The following is a 16,962-nucleotide window of genomic DNA, read 5'->3' as shown; positions in this document are numbered from 1 at the left end:
TAGAGGAGTTTCAGTTTAGATCTCCAGCGCTGAGGCTGGAGCAGTACTAGCATTATCATCTAACCGCACTAAGCACTAGCTCTTTCACCATTCAGAGCTGAGTATATCAGACTGTAGTCTGCACGTTTACCATGTTAAAACAAGCTACGTGGCTTAATGAAACACTCAGGACTCTTCAGTGTAATGCTGTCGGGCAGCATTTACATCCTATTAGCACTAGCTGTTAGCAAAACAGCCTTTTCCAGATGGAAATACAGACACTATTTCAAACTCGCTGAGGTCAAAGGTAAAATGTGCATGTAGAGATGCCCCCGAACTAAAAATTTGTCATGGACAAACCTCTATGCCGGTACTTGTCTTTGCTGTCGTGCACTTTATTCATCTGGCTTATGAAACACGCTGTGAGAAGGTGGGGGTCAGGGGGGTGGGAGGTGTGGGGGTGAGTAAAACAAAATTAACACAATAGTTACTTTTACTGTTAACTAGTTACTTTTGTAGTGGAGTAACTCAGTTCGTAACTCAGTAAGTAACTAGTAACTATAACTAATTACTTTTTCAAAGTAACGTGCCCAACACTGGCTGTTAGCTGCTAATGCTACTCCACCCAGTCTTAGTGAAAATCTGGAAATCTAAGCTTACTGTAAATAAGTATTCAGGGGAGTTTCTGGGTTAGCAAATCTGTACAGCAATGCTCCGAAACCATGTAGAAAGTCTTCCCTGGGCATTAAAGACAGTTAATTCAACAAAAGCACCATAAATGGGCCACAACTATAGGTGATACAAAAATCTTTCTCTGCAGTAAAAGTGATTTACATTATGTAAACTTTGTTCCTTTAGAACACTTGAAGAAGCTGCCTTAATAACAATAATTTCAGCTCTGTAACAGGAATCAACCCCAAATTCTTACCGTAATGAAGTGAAAGGTTTGGAGGACATAAGCTATTTGATTTATTATTCAGAAAAATATTAAATTTAAAATAAAGTTTAGGGAAGTGCAAATTTTATCTTTTTTGTTTTTTATTTTATTTTGACAGTTTATGAAGATTTACTCAATTTTTAAAATATTTTCTATTACAATCCCAATGTTAAATTAACAAAAATGCTGACCTGTTAGTTTAGAGAGAAATCAAACTAAATCAAAAAACAACAAACAATACTATAATTTACCTGTACACCAGTGTTCACAAAGTGATACCATTCTATACATATTGTGATACCAATATAGTATCATAGTATCGTTTGCCCTTGCTCGAGACCCGAGCCGATACAGGAGGTGCTGGAAAGCCGCAGGCATGTCTGTAGGTCCTGCTCTTGCCCACTCAGCCTTATCAGCTCAAGCTTTTTGCTGGAGACACTAAAGCAAAATCAATTTCCCCCTCACAGCCGACCACAGAGCTCCATGCCTGCCTGCTGGCCACAGCGAACAAGAAACAAGCGAGAGAAAAGGAGGGAACAAAAGATTCCTGTACAGGATCAATCCTGCTCTCCCTCTACTTACTGCATTTTTAGGCTGCATCCACGGTCTATTATTAGTCATACCTACTGTATAATGACATCTTGATACTTGGAGCCCTGGAGACAGATAGCGTATATATGCGTGCACTCAAAAACACACCCTAAATGAATTCCCATACGCCGCTCCGCTCGCCCTCAGGCCCATGGGCAGAGCAGCGGAGACGGGGCTGGAGATAAGCAGGCAGACAGCAGTAGGTGAGCGGGGCTCAGCTGGTGCTGAGCAGACAGATAGTGAGTTCATGACTGAGGGCGGTTCACACAGGTCAATATGGCCTCCGTCAAAACCCAAGACGCACTGCAGAGTCAAATCAGCAGCAGCAAAGACTCCGCTCGCTTTGCTTTGATGAAGAATTCAGAACAAAAAAAACAATACGGAAACTTATCAATGCTCAGGGGTGTGCACGTCTCACACTCTGCTGTATTTATCCAATTTCCTAAAACTCTGTGCTGAACAGAAACAATTTTTGTCTTTTTCAGTTCTTAAAAAAATTCAATAATTCTTATAACCGATGACTAAAATGATTGCATTTTACCAGTTTTACTATTATTTAAAAATGCTTAGGTTTTATTCGCTTAATCATTTTGAAGTAGTACGGTATGGTAATAGGGGGTATAACAGCAGGAAAGCTCATAGGCCATTTTCCTAGCAGGGGTGATTTAGTTAAAAACTAAACTATCTTTGAGGGGGGAGGGGGCAGGGGGCGTTCGTATATGTACTTTTAGGCCAATAAAGCCCTATACAGATGGGATTACTTTCTTAGTGGGTCATGGGGTAATCTTCTCTTTTATGGGGGGGGTTCTTTGTGATTTTATTTCCGTCCGGAACAACCATGTACGTATTTTTCTCAGACGTTTTTTGAGAAACAATTTTTGTTTTTCGCTGAACTTTGTGGCCGCAAGGTAATTTTAGTCCCGTCCGGACGCACATCTCAGAGTTTCATCACCTTACATTTAATAAAATAGCTATTTAGCTACACTTTGGGAGTGCGTTTCCACAGAGATCCATGAAAGCACAACAGCGAGTGGAAATGGAGGAGCTACTGAACATGATGTCACGTGACTGAGAAAGCCAAAAAAAAAACTCACTGGTCCTCCTGTTTTTTCAATTGCAGTCTGGATGCAAGAGTTTTAACACTGAGTAGAGGTGTGAAATATTTTTCACAGACGTCCCCCTGAGAAACTAATCCAGTCCAGATAGGGCTTAAGTGATAAAGCACTTTTTTTTTTTTACAGGATTATATAGGATTATGAACAAATCCGTATAATTTAGGTAGTTAACATTATGTTAATACTATTTACTGATAATCACTGCAAATACTTTGTCTATGCTGAACATCCAAGACCCAAGCACCCAAGATTAATTGTCAATGATGCTCATGGAGCCCCCACTTTAAAACTCACTTTTTGCACAAGTGGGATTTGACTGCCACTATGAACTAAAAGTGCTAAAAAAATCCAATCCAAATCTGTTTTCTGTAAATCAGTTGAAAGATTTTAGTTGTAGGAATAACATGCTTCCATGAGTTGCTTGAAAACGTGCATAGAACCATCCTAGCACCACTGCCCCACCCACTAGATAAGTACAAGAGCCGCAATTTCGGTCTGCTGGTTGAGAACCTCGGACAGTAGACAGCAGGATCAGCCAGCAGACTTCTTCTGAGGGAGGGATCTGTACCTACTGCCCGTGGCAAAACAGCAGATGAGGGAGATGTAACTACTTTCAAATAATAAGTTAGCTTCTTATTTTGCCATTTAGTACAAGTTAACACTATTGTGTTGGAAATGCTTAGTGTAAACATGGCATGACCAGCAACAACTTATTTGCATAAAAGTGACAGAGCCTTTAAACAGCTCATTCTGAAAGGGGCTGAAACCGGCAAGAATAGAGCTGGTAATTTTATGCAAAGAAAGTCATGGACATGTTTTGTATAGACCATAGACATATTCTAACTTGCAAATCAAAGTGTCAATAGTCCCAAATATTTACAAACAATTCCCTGGTTTTTATGACTGTCAGTGCAATGTGTATTTGAAAAAGTGCATCCATCATGTTGTTTCAAAGATGCAGATTTTTAGCAACCTTTACTAAGCTTTTCAATAGACTCCAAAATCTATTTCTCACCCAGTGTATGTACTGCATCTATCGCTCCATCAATGTTCTCCTGTCTTTAGTTCTCCATCGCTCACAGAGGTGAGGAGAAAGGCAGAGTTTAAGGGATCACTGCTCAGGTTACTGCTATTAAGCACCAGTGTAATTCTGTCTGTGGAAACCGCAGCCCCATCACTCAGGGCAGCCCCTGACAGGGGAAGAAGCATGTTGCGCCATTAAAATGTGATCTCCCTTCAATTTCACCCATTTCGGAAGCGGCACCGTCACCCCGGTTGTCATTTATTATCTCCTTGATAAAGTTGCGAAAGCTTCGGCTTTGAACCGGCGTCTCGTCATCTGACACGGCTGGTCTGGCCTGAAATCAATCGGAATTCCTTATAGTTATTCTTCTACAGCAGAGAAGGTCTCGGAGGAGGAGGAGGGCAGCAGACCGAGATCATGCATGGTGACCTGATTACTGCTGATTAGGGATTAGTCGTTTGCACACTATTTAAAGCAATACATAAAGAGATCCCACCAACTCTGTTCTCTGTTCTCCCTTTCAGAATTTATGCAAATAAATTGTTTTTGGCCATGCCTAATGTTTACAATGAGCATTTGTCTACCACAAACTGGTGTAACTAACAACATTCACGAACTAGTTCATGTTTAGCTGCCACAGAAAAAAAAAACTGAAACATTTGAACATTTTTATTTTCATTCATCTGCTGACTTGCCAGTAATCGACAGTAGGTACAGATCCCTCCATCAAACGAAGTCTGCTGGCTAATCCTGCTCTGTACTGTCTGCAGTTCTCAACCAGCAAACCGAAATGGCATTACCTAAAATTATTCAGTGGGTGGGGCTTTTGTGGGGGTTGATGGGTGAGGGGTGGGGCCAGGGTGGTTTGATGCACTTTCCTTATTATTAACATCTCAATCAGAGTCATCGAAATGGCTTACAGAAGAATATGATTCCTGACACCAAACTCATTCAATTAAGTCACAGATAGATGGATTTTTTACATGCTTGGAGTGTTTATAGGGGCAGTCGAGACCCAAGTGGAAATATAGAAGGTATTTTTTTTTTTTTTTATTCACTTTTAATTTCTTTCTTTTTTCATTCCACCTTAAATGCTGCAGCCTCTGCCATCTATTGCACCATTTAAGGTGGAATGGGACAGTTAGCTTGCTAATTAGCTAGTGAGATGAAAGAAAAATGGGCATTAAACATTAAAACTACACACTAAACTATGGTAATATAGTGGTTTTAAGAAGGAAAATACGCAAATTTGAGGGTTTCTTTGGTCACTTTTGCTGCCATGTTGCCAGCGATTCTCATAAACCTCTGTTTTTTAGTGTGCCTTAGAAAAATCTCAGTTTGAAGGGTCATGTAGCCCTAATACGTTCCCCTACCCCTGCAGTCTCACAACAATCAGGACACCCTAATTCTAGAGTTGGGCCAAAGGCTGAAATGTGATTGGGCCTTGGTGTCACCCACTCACATTTACAACAGTTCAGTCCAAATTGTATCAAGGCACTGGATTTTATATGAGTCAGGAGCAAAGCAATAAAAATTGTTCCAATAACAATCATTTTGCAATTCAGTAAGTGTTTAATATCCACCAGATGATCTCAGGGACAGTAAATTAGAATCTTGGAGAGAAAATACAGCGTAGAACAGAGGCCAAAAACTAACAAGATGTGGCACCTTCCTTGGAAAGCCCAGAGATGGAAATCTGGACATAGCTAAAAAGCTCAAAACACTGCAGCAGAGTTCAGCAAAGAACAGCAGGTAATTCAGTGTGTAATTTCCTCAGTGGAGTGACAAAAGATATGACTGATCTAGACAGAATACTCACTGTGAAATTAAAAATTGCCCCGTGTAAAAGCAATACTCTATTTACTTTTGTCTTTTACTTAATTGCAGACAGTTCAAGAACTTGATATTTAAGCCCAACCCCATTTAATCTCTTGGCATGACCACTTAGCCCTATCCCTCTGTTTTGTACATTCACAACTAGATGTAGGATGTATTGAGTCTTGTTAGGCTGGAGGAGTACGGAGAAGTGTTATATAACCCTTAAAACTAAGATTAAATTTTTTTGAGGACCATTCAAAACAGAGGGCTATGAGAATCGTTGGAAAGATGGCGACACAAACGACCAAACAAGCAACCTTGTTAAACTGACGATAACCCTTACATAACCACCGTTTAATGTGTAGTTTCAATGTTTAATGCCCATTTTCTTCATAACAAGCCATTAACCACGGCTAGTGCCAGCGGTTAGCTGCTAATGCTAATGCTGCTGCACCCAGCCTTAGTGGAAATCTGGAAATCTTAGCTTACTGTTAATAAACGGAAGCGCTTTACTCATCCAAATAAACAGTTTTCAGGTGGTAAAATCTGTGTAGATTAACATCCAACTCTCGTTTGACTTTTTTTTTTAAGCAATTACAGTTTTGTTTACTTAATTTAGCTTAGCAGCTTTAGCCACCCAGGGGCAAGACCTGCTGAATTAGATTGAAAACAGGGCAACATCCCTGTTCCTTACTAGTGTTGCATAATGCGCCTTATAATCTTGTGCGCCTTATAGTGCAAAAAATACAGTATAAGAAAATTCAAAATTCATGATTTAGATTAGATTACAATTTTAATTGAAGAGATGCTGAGAGAGAGAAAAAAAGACAAAACAAGACACAGACCTGGTAATCCAGTATGCTGAAGCCGAGGCCTTGCTCTCCTTTCTCCAGCTCCAGAACCTGCACTTCCTGAGACCAGAGAGCCAGCTCTCCCTCATCCTCCTCCTCCTCCTCCCTCTCTCCAGGTTCCTTCCTCTCCTCCTCTCTCTCCAGAGAGATTGACTCTGGAACTTCTCTCAGCTCTGGAACCTCCTGTTGCATCACCTGTGCCTGATTAGACAGAGATGATGGTAAGGTAATTGTCTGAGTTTATAGTTACTTTAAGGTCCTGGAAGGAATCACATTAAAAATAAAAGACCACTTTATTTATTAAAATGTATCTCTATAGTAAATAAAGTAATCAAGGAACACAACATGTACAGGGGTTGGACAATGAAACTGAAACACCTGGGGCCAGTTGTTCAAAAAATGTAATCCGGATCAAAATTATCCAGATTTGGTAATCACATTTTTTGCTATCCAGGATCAGGTGATCTGTCTTACTTTTAAGCCAGTTTTTCAAAGCAATATTGGATTGGATCAACCTGATCCAGAAACACAGTTTTCAGGATTACCTAATCCGGATTACCAGCTATGTAAAAAACAGACAGAAGAACCAACAGGGGTTGATGACTCTTTTTCTTGCATTAACAAGATACTGCTTATTGCAAAACAATACGAGCAATTGAGCGTTCTGCAGAGACGCTTTGCATGCCTTAACTATTTGCGAGTCGAACCACAGGGAGCATGCAACATAACACAGTGCATGTATTGTCCTGCCCAATGTTGCTACCAGACGCAATGTCCCTCTCTGTGATGTTCATGATGCACCTGAGCCTGTTGAAGAACCAGGACAAACTCTGGTGTTCTTTTCAATTGTTCGAAATTATTTTTGACAGCTTCATATCTGATAAATGTTTCTTTGACATTAATATACAGTGATGAATGACAGTGACGTAGATGAAAAAATGAATATATTATTTTTGTTTGTTATTGAAATCTTTTGAGGGGTTTATTTAATGGGGTCAAGATTGTTTTTATTTTTACGTTACTATAGTAAAAGGCTTAATTGGTAGCCAATGTCTATTTTATTACTGTAACTGTAAAGTGCAAAATAGAAGTAAATGTATATACACTAAATTGTACAAATGTATTTTTTTTTTACTTTAAAACTTTGATTTTAAAGTTTTACCACATTTACTTCCTGAAATCCCCCTTGAAATCCTACCCCTTGTTGGGATCAGGGTAATCCTGTTTTTTTGGATCAAAGTTATCCAAATCCTACTGAAAAGTTTTGAACAACAGAAACTGAAGGTTTGATCCATTTACAAACTAGGATTGGATTACGTGATCTGATCCGATTTCAGAATGCTTCTTTCCCTTTTGAACAACCCGTTTTCCAGATTTGATCCAATCCGATAACCAAAATCCGATCAGATTACCTTTGAACAACTGGCCCCTGGTTTTAGACCACAATAATTTATTGTCCCGACGGACAGTTCTGGTGGAAACAGGAGAGTTGAGGTGCACATTGAATTCTGCCGTGATTTGGGCAGCCGTGTTTTTATTTTTTTTGGATACAATCTGGGTTAGCACCTGAACATTCCTTTCAGACAGCTTCCTCTTACAGCGTCCACAGTTAATCCTGTTGGATGTGGTTCTCCTTCTTGGTGGTATGCTGACATTACCCTGGATACCGTGGCTCTTGATAGATCACAAAGACTTGCTGCCTTGGTCACAGATGTGCCAGCAAGATGTGCACCGACAATTTGTCCTCTTTTGAACACTGGTATGTCACCCATAATGTTGTGTGCATTGCAACATTTTGAGCAAAACTGTGCTCTTACTCTGCTAATTGAACCTTCTCACTCTTCATGCTCTTACTGGTGCAATAATGTGCAATTAATGAAGATTGGCCACCAGGCTGCTCCAATTTAGCCATGAAACCTCCCACACTAAAATGACACGTGTTTCAGCTCCATTGTCCAACCCCTGTAAGTTAACTGTTAGAAAAGAGATCCTAATCTTGTTTCATAAGAAATGGGCATGGTTACCAATTGCAATGGGCAAACTGATACTAAAAAAAGTGTATTTGTGTAGTTGAGTGTGTGTGTGAGTGTATCACCTGTTCCTGCAGGCTGACTGTTGGACTGCTGGAGGACCACTCCTCAGCATCTTCAGGCTGGTACTCCTGACCCTCTTCATTAAGGCGTCTGCAGCAAACCAGAGTGAATGGAGGAGGAACTTCACGGAGGAATGCTACTGCCTCCCGTCTGGACTTCCCATATAACTGCACTCCATTCACCTACACACAAAGAAAAACCACAATATTAAACCTTTTCTTTTCTATTGACTAAATATGAAATAAAATTACATGAATCATAAACTCATTAGCCATTAACCAATAAGTCCACATTATATTAATGCAAAATTGTCATTAGCTACAAAATTAAATTAACAAACCACACACAAAAGTCTAGCTACTGAAATGAGCTGAAATACCACACTGTAACTTTGCTAAGATATACTAGCCAAACCACCTCTTGACTTGCCAGACCTCTTTACTGGCATTTAATGGGGCAGGCAGGAAGTAAGACCGGCCTTATGCCATCTGTCCAGACCAGGGGATGCCATGACCACTCAACACCCCTCTCTGCTCACCCCAGCTCCATCATACACCACTGGCCTCATATCAACTCAGGAAACCTCAGTTAAAACTTACAACCAGCACAGTTGTGGGGAAGCATGGCATTTCCAACACATATTAATTTAAGGGTCTCTCTGAGGACCAACTCAATGAGTCTGGAGCAAAACCCACAGCTTCAGACTGGGATCTGGATGTGGCTCGCTCCATCCCACTATGAGTTTAGTGCCTATTTGTGTAGATTATTTTTTACATATGAAATAAACACATTTACTGGACTATATAAATCAAACATCACTTTACTGGCTAAAGAGAGAGCACGAAACAAATGATATGATATCTTTAACTGAAACTGATCTGCTCAGTCACCGCAACCACCCTGGAGATTCAGTGGCAACTTAACCGCTTCAGTAAAAATGTAAAAAAAAAAAAAATCAACTACTTTAGTAAAAACATTGACTGAATTAACTACTTTAAAAGAATCAACAACAAAATCAAGTGCTTTAGTAACAATGTCAAAATTCTATACTGATTTAAAGGGAATGTTATTTATAAATCTGTATGTTGGGTTGGCCTATTGGCCTATTTGAGCAAACAACGTAAAATAATATGTAAATATAATATATACGTATGTAAAAGTAAATATAATAATATAACGTAAAAGAAAATAATGGCAATTATTTACTTAATTATTTACACTAACACTTCCCCAGCCTTACTAACCTTCGAGTACACTTTACTATCTATCTAAAATTAATTTTCTAAAGAATTTCATTGCTTAAACACACTCTTTAACCATCCAATCTAACATTACCGAAAAAACTGACCACTAAAAAGCTCGGCTAATGCAAGTTTAAACTTTGCACACTTCTTTTATACGCTCCCCTGCCCCATCCACCTGCCAGATCCTGCCGACTCAGTGTTCCAAAGCCTCGCCATTCACAAATGAAGCACTGCCCATGCCTCCAACACTCTGTTCCGCCTCACACCAGAACCACATAGCAGCTCCTCCCGGGCCATGGCACTCTCAGGGTCGCTGCCAACAGCAACAGGCTGAGGGCACAGCAGCTCACGGCCACCAGATCAGGTTGGGGGTGGAAGGGCAGTGGAGGGGCCAGGAAGCAGAGGCAGCGGGGGGAGTTTAGAGCAGTGCAGTGCCATGCAGATGGCCTCGGTCAGACTCAAGGGCCCTCCCGCTAAAACATCCATGCGCCAGCAGCGGCGGCAGCAGCACGCCTTCCTGGAGACCTGGGGCTGGCAGGATGCAAAGGTCAGTCTTATTAGAGGAACAGAGTGGAGCCACTCCACACGCCAGCCAAAAACCAATCTGAAGCCTGGCCAAGCCGTGGGACTACCTGACCATATCACCAGAACACCGACGGGAGAGAGAATGGAGGTGTTAAAGCTTGAGACGCTCGAGGCGCTGGGAACGCAGACCGGTGTGTTTAGCTTTTTTTCCATGCTCACCTCCAGGAGCTCATCCTCCGGGCGAAGCAAACCGTGATTGGCCACAGGGCCCTCAGGAGCAACTGTAGAAATGTAATGGTGCCCATCAAACGAATCCAGCTCCACACCCAAGCGCATGGTGTGTATTGGTAGAAGCTGGAAGGAGAGCGAATTGTTAAAATCAACAAAATGATCCATTTCTGGAACAGAAATTCAAATCAATGTGTTACAGATCATAAGCATATGGTCAAATATAGAAGTAAGTAAGAGCATCTACAGTACCTTTGAATATTTCTGGAGCTCAGCATCATCCTCAATCACAGGGTCAAGCTCTACAACCTACGAAAAATATAGGAAAAAGGGGAACATATATTTTTTATTTAATGTTCGCCACATCAGAAAAAAAAAAAAAATACCATAAAAGTGACATATCATCAGATATTAAGTCAGAATCTGCCCACCACCATTCCCACAGTCCCATTTCCACACTTGCTGCAGCAATGGAAACGGTCAAGCTGGTTATTTTTCTGCAGTACAGGTAATCACTCAGCTGAATCTAATTCTACAAATCTACAAAAATAGGAAAATAGGGGATCATTTTTTTGGTATGTTTGCCACAATAGAATAATAAAAAAAAGAAACACCATAAAAGGGACCAAATCCCTTTTTAAGAATTAATGACCTTCTCTGAATTCCATTTATAAACATTTATATAGTATTATACACAAAAAACAAATCTACACATTCTGCATATTTCAAACTTGTGAATCAATTCAGTCAATGCGTCAAACCTACACTCATCCCATCATTTAAGTGTGTCAAAAAAAAGTTCCAAACACCACACAGATGATACACACAGTGATAATTCACAAAATATCAGCAGATCTTAAAGTTTAAATATCTCCCAGCCGCCAAGGCATAATTTTGATCAGTTTGTTGGTCGCTTCTTATTAAGTTAAATGTCTTATTATATATTGTTTATATTTATAATTGCCATTTAATGTTTTATCTGTTTACTCGATTAAGCAAAGGAATTTTCGGTAGAATACTCAACTACTAAGATATTTGATAGTTGCAGCCCTAATATACTGTATACTGTGAGCAGTGCTTCAAAAAACATTTGGACATCCCTGATATCAAGTGGTTTGTCACACGTAGCTCGTTTTTACATGGTAAACACGCAGGTTACAGTACGATATTCTCACCTCTGAATGGTGAAAGAGTAGTGTGCTTTGCGGGTAATGCTAATGCTGCTCCAGCAGTGCTAGCTCGGGTTAACAGTAGGCTACACTCTGATATACTCGCCTCTGAAATGGTGACAGAGCCAGTGCTTAGCACGGCTAGCGGGTAATGCTAATGCTGCTCCAGCAGCGCTAGCTCGGGTTAGCAGTAGGCTACAGTCCGATATACTCGCCTCTGAACGGTGAAAGAGGTAGTGCTAAGCACTGTAACATGTAATGCTAATGCTGCTCCAGCAGCGCTAGCAGAGTTTTGCAGCAGGTTACAGTCCATATGCTCTGAATTATAAAAGAGCTAGTGCTTTGTCTCTCCCCTGGAGAACTAAACTGAACCTTCTGTATAACACTGTACTTCAGCGGAATGGCTTTACTGCTCCTAATTTTTGACAATTTTTTTTGTGCACCTTATAGTGCAAAAAAATACAGTACGCTATTGCCTCAGTCCACAAGCTTCTTTCATTTCAGGTGACCATGCTTTATCTCTCAGCTTGCTATTAAATGCTGTCCATAAGAGGATCAAAGCACAAATTGTATTTACTGCAGTGGTGTAAAAGTGAAGTACACTCTTTAACTGTTAAGAAAAATAGCAATGTTTGTAATTCACATAAAGCTGCCTTCATTAGCAAAAAAAAAATAATTAAATAAAATTAAATTAAATAATCTATTTTTGAGTGCTATTTATTTTTAAAAAATGGCATAGTACAAAAACCCCACGCAACCTAAAAGGTACCCACAAAGGCATTCAGGAAACAAATGTATTCTTGCTTAGCAGTTATAAATGTACTTTCCAATTGTTTTTCTTACCATAACATCATACTGGGGGCCGAGCGCCTGCTCCCACTTGGTCCGCAACTCCAGCTCAGTCAGTGGCACGTTCTTTCGGACTACAAAAAAAATAAAGAGAAAAAAATGTTATAATAGCTGGGTTTAAAGTTAATTATAGCTATTTAAATGCATGCTGTCTACAACAGGGAATGCTGGAGGGACAAGAACACACATCTGATCTTACTTTAAGACTTTAGGAGGTGGTTCTTAAGTGTTAAACTGATGTAAATAATAAATAAATCAGAAAGTAATGCCTTAAATGAAGGGTCATATGTTCCAGTACAGTGTACACACCAGGTTTATGTAGTACAACCAGTGGAAAGTGCGGGGAAAACTGACAGGACAAGTTAACTGAGGGGTGGGGGGGCTGGTATGAACACCGTTCACCGTAGAGTGTAAAAGAGCTACTACAGTAATTGAAACCCCCTAGCACGACAAGCAACCCCCTTGCTTTACACATGTAACATTTCCAGCCATCATCCTGAGACAAGAGAGGGAGTATCGTACTCGCTCACACACACACACACACACACACACACACACACACACACACACACACACACACACACACACACACACACACACACACACACACACACACACACACACACACACACACACACACACACACACACACACACACACACACACACACTGCCTCAGCACATAGCGCTGATTAAATTAGCATTTCTACACCCCCACTCACAACACCATTCATCATAAGTGTTTGACTACATTAATACAGCAATGCATCGCTTTCGGGTTTGGCACGTCAAACTGCAGCCAACATCTGCAGGCCAGGTGCAGCAGCAGGGAGAAGCTGGACAAAGGAGGAAGAACGTTCGGAGTGTTTATGCATCAGGGAGTGGAAATCTTCTGGACTGACAGAATATGTTCCTCTACTAATTCACTAAAGCGCATTCTTCAGCTATACACTCACCACTGACCACAGCATAAATATATAACAAGTGGTATGGTAATAGTTTACAATAAGCGTGCATTCATTAGCACTACTTACAACAGAATGTCTCAACTAATTATTATCTGACACTCTGATTCCTAATTGATTCTTAAGCATTAAAATGTAATAAGGTACCAAAATGTCGTAATAAGTTTCAATTATAGGACTATTAAGGATAATGATCAGGACATATCATCAGATATTAAAGGTTTCATTCCACCGTTTTTTCATTCGTTTTCAACAGTCTAGTTGTGGTCTCTAGTATAAATGAATAGCATGTGAGCAGTTTTTTTGTGGGAAAAAAAATTGCCCCGGTGTTTCTGTATAGCCCTGCTTTAGTTCACTGGATTAGAGGTCTCTGAAAAAGGAAAGGACTCAGCTCTTGCTTATGAATATTCGTGCATGCAAACATATCGCCTTTGATTGGCTAACAGCACTGCAGCAGAAAATATATATATAAATATTTTTTTTTTCCAGGGATACAGCCTTAGTTATACAGATGTAGCACTGAGTGCTGGGTTTACCTCAAATTTGATGATTCGGTGCTTGGGGAGTTTCACCATATCTTTTCAAGTGTGGTAAACAATGTGGATTAATTTGACTGAGATTATAGGAGTCGCCTTAAATCAAATACTCAAATACTCATACTCATAAAATCATTAGTTTGACTATTCATCAAGCAATCGGTATTTTCAAAATTGTCCAAACAAGGTGATCCGAATTATCTAGTGGACTAAGGTTACGTTCACATTACCAGGCTGAGGTGACTCAAATCTAATATTGTGCTCAATGTGGGTCAGATCAGATTTTTTTATGGCTGTGTGACAAGCCAAATCCATTTTTTTTTTTAAAAAAGGTTTTAGTCGTTTTCATATGTGGTTATAAATCATATATGCAGGACACGTGACATAAATGTGAACGGTCAAATCAAAAAGCATGTGCTACATGCTCCACATATCAACTGCTAACGCAGTCATCTCTCAAATCTGAGTTTTTTTGTTGTTGGTGAAGAAGGCAAAATTTATACATGTATCAATGTGCGCATGTGAGGCATTCCAGGGACAGATTCGTTCACATTAAACACAGATACAGATCACTTACATTTGTGAATGGGCGGCAAATCCGATCTGAGCAAAAAAACCTTATTTAAGCAATGCGGCTTGTAATGTGAACGTAGCCTTTGGCACTTCCACTGTGATCCAAGGATTGCTTGTTTAAATCCTGTATTATGCTGCACGCCATCAGCAGCCAGAGCCCAAGAGCCAACAATGGGCCTAGTCCTCTATAAAGAAGGTATAGGTACCTGCATTAAGGCAATTGGTTTAAAATTTATAGAAAACAAGGCTCATTGCTCTCCCTCAGGCTCTGGCTGCTGATGGCATGCAGCGTAATCCAGCATTCAAACAACCGATCCTTGGATTGCAGTGAAATTGCCAAAGTCCACTAGTCCATTTAGAGCACCTTGTTTGCACAATTTTGAAAATATTGATTGCTTCATAAACAGTCAAACTAATGATTTAAGTACTTGACTAAAAGCAACTCCTATAATCCCAAGTCAAGTTAATCCACGTTGTTTACCACACTTAAAAAGCTCCTGCTATCTGGCTGTAGGCACATTAGTGCTGCACACATCTTGGAGGAAATTGAGGTAAAACCCTGAGAAACTGGTTCAATGTGGAAGAAGGCCAACATCCTAATCAGTTTTCATGGCAGGAACAAAGCCTGGTCAACATCTGTTTCCAGAGACCTTCAACTTCACATGACAAACACACTCATACACACACACACACATACACATTTAACAGTGCTTATGAAATCACCTTTAAACAGACAGGCTGGGTTCTCGGCTCATGTCAAGTTAAGTATGTAAGTATGTATATATCAAGTCGCCTGAGACAGTCACCCTCAGAGACACACTCTTAATGACTTAAATCTCTCCTAAGACCAACATCATCTCTTGACATCACCAGCCCTCCTCCAAAAAAACAAGGTGAAAACGACAATGTGAGTAAAATTAAAAGCGAGACTGTTTCAGTTAAAGGCAGCTATCGTTTTACAAGCTCCACGGCGCCCCTGCGGGGAAATAAGCCTCTGACAAGCAATCATTGTTATCCTGGCCTTGTATTGGCCCAGCGCAACAGAGCACTTTATTTAGGAGTTTGGCAGGTACCAGGGCTTGTCTGGATTAATTAGGCCGGAGAGTAACTCGAGACTCTGGCTGGTCTGAGGTCTCAAACAGGATCGCCCTTCCGCTCCCAGCTTTAGCAGTTCCATATTTACATCCGCCGGCTAGCATGACCGAAACCAACCAGGTTTGCCCCATTCTCACAGGGGAAGGAGTTTGGGGAATTGTGGGGTGAAGGGGAGGTGAAAAAGGGCATGGAATCATTAGTGGTAAGTTACTCTCAGATATAGATGCTATGCTTATTTCTCCATGCTGAAATAACTGAGCAAACATATCATATCAGGTAGGCAAAATTGTACAGCTACTGTACAGGTGTTGGACAACAAAACTAAAACATCTGGTTTTAAACCACAATAATTTATTGTCCGGACGGACAGTTCTGGTGGAAACAGGAGAGTTGAGGTGCACACTGAATTCTGCCGTGATTTGGCCAGCCGTGGTTTTATGTTTTTTGGATACAATCCGGGTTAGCACCCGAACATCCCTTTCAGACAGCTTCCTCTTACAGCGTCCACAGTTAATCCTGTTGGATGTGGTTGGTCCTTCTTGGTGGTATGCTGACATTACCCTGGATACCGTGGCTCTTGATACATCGCAAAGACTTGCTGTCTTGGTCACAGATGCGCCAGCAAGCCGTGCACCAACAATCTGTCCTCTGGTATGTCACCCATAATGTTGTGGGCATTGCAATAACTGTGCTCTTACCCTGCTAATAGGATCCAATTGAGTGTGCAGGATTTTGATTCTCAGCTGCAACATCAAGGGCAAATGTGCCACAGGATGTCATAAGCTATCTGTACGCCCTAATGCCCTACCGCATCTCATCTTGTATCCAGGCCGGAGGTGGGGATTCCATGTTACTGTGGCATCTCTGTTGGTTGCTATGGTATCCCAGTTGGTTACATTAAGTAACTGCTAAATCGGCATTATTATTCCGACACGAAAAGTATCATAAAAAACTGATGCTATTGAAAAAACACTCTTGCCAGCAGATGTGTAGCTCCATCTATCACCTGTTTTCACTGTTTATTAGAGAGAAATGAGTGATGGAAGTTTTAATAATGGGGTATCACCTGGTACGGGATTTGGATTTAATGTGGAAAAGACTCTGTAATCAGTGAACTTGGTAAATGGTAGAAGATCAGATCAAAGTATCTATGGGGATTGCTCTACAGGCTGCATATGAGAGAATATGTATAGGTTGGAAGAAAACCAGAACCTGAACAAGCACTGCTCGAACAAGCACTGCTCTCTATGCAGAGTTTCCTAACAGCTGTGGTTCGTCACATTGGCCCGTTAAATTCAACACCTGTATGTGTGTGTGTTTGTTAATACAGTTTCAGAACAAATTATGCTGACATTTTCTGTAAATATGAAG

General features: G+C 40.6%; 1 protein-coding gene across 3 annotated transcripts in view; it reads right to left on the bottom strand.

Annotated features, from left to right (window-relative positions):
• Positions 1 to 16,962, bottom strand: part of patj (PATJ crumbs cell polarity complex component) — a 210,094-nt gene that overhangs the window by 166,811 nt on the left and 26,321 nt on the right. For all 3 annotated transcript variants that reach the window (XM_022669623.2, XM_049465996.1, XM_049465995.1), the window contains exons 15-19: positions 12,418 to 12,497; positions 10,658 to 10,714; positions 10,397 to 10,531; positions 8,411 to 8,590; positions 6,310 to 6,516 (exon numbers count right to left, since the gene is read on the bottom strand). In XM_022669623.2, the coding sequence (XP_022525344.2) occupies positions 6,310 to 6,516; positions 8,411 to 8,590; positions 10,397 to 10,531; positions 10,658 to 10,714; positions 12,418 to 12,497 (659 nt within the window). The remainder of the gene's footprint in view (positions 1 to 6,309; positions 6,517 to 8,410; positions 8,591 to 10,396; positions 10,532 to 10,657; positions 10,715 to 12,417; positions 12,498 to 16,962) is intronic.

Source organism: Astyanax mexicanus, chromosome 16 (assembly GCF_023375975.1).
Source record: "Astyanax mexicanus isolate ESR-SI-001 chromosome 16, AstMex3_surface, whole genome shotgun sequence".
NCBI classification, from domain to species: Eukaryota; Metazoa; Chordata; class Actinopteri; order Characiformes; family Acestrorhamphidae; genus Astyanax; species Astyanax mexicanus.
Note: the sequence above shows the minus strand (reverse complement) of the source record. Positions and strands in the feature narration are given on the sequence as shown.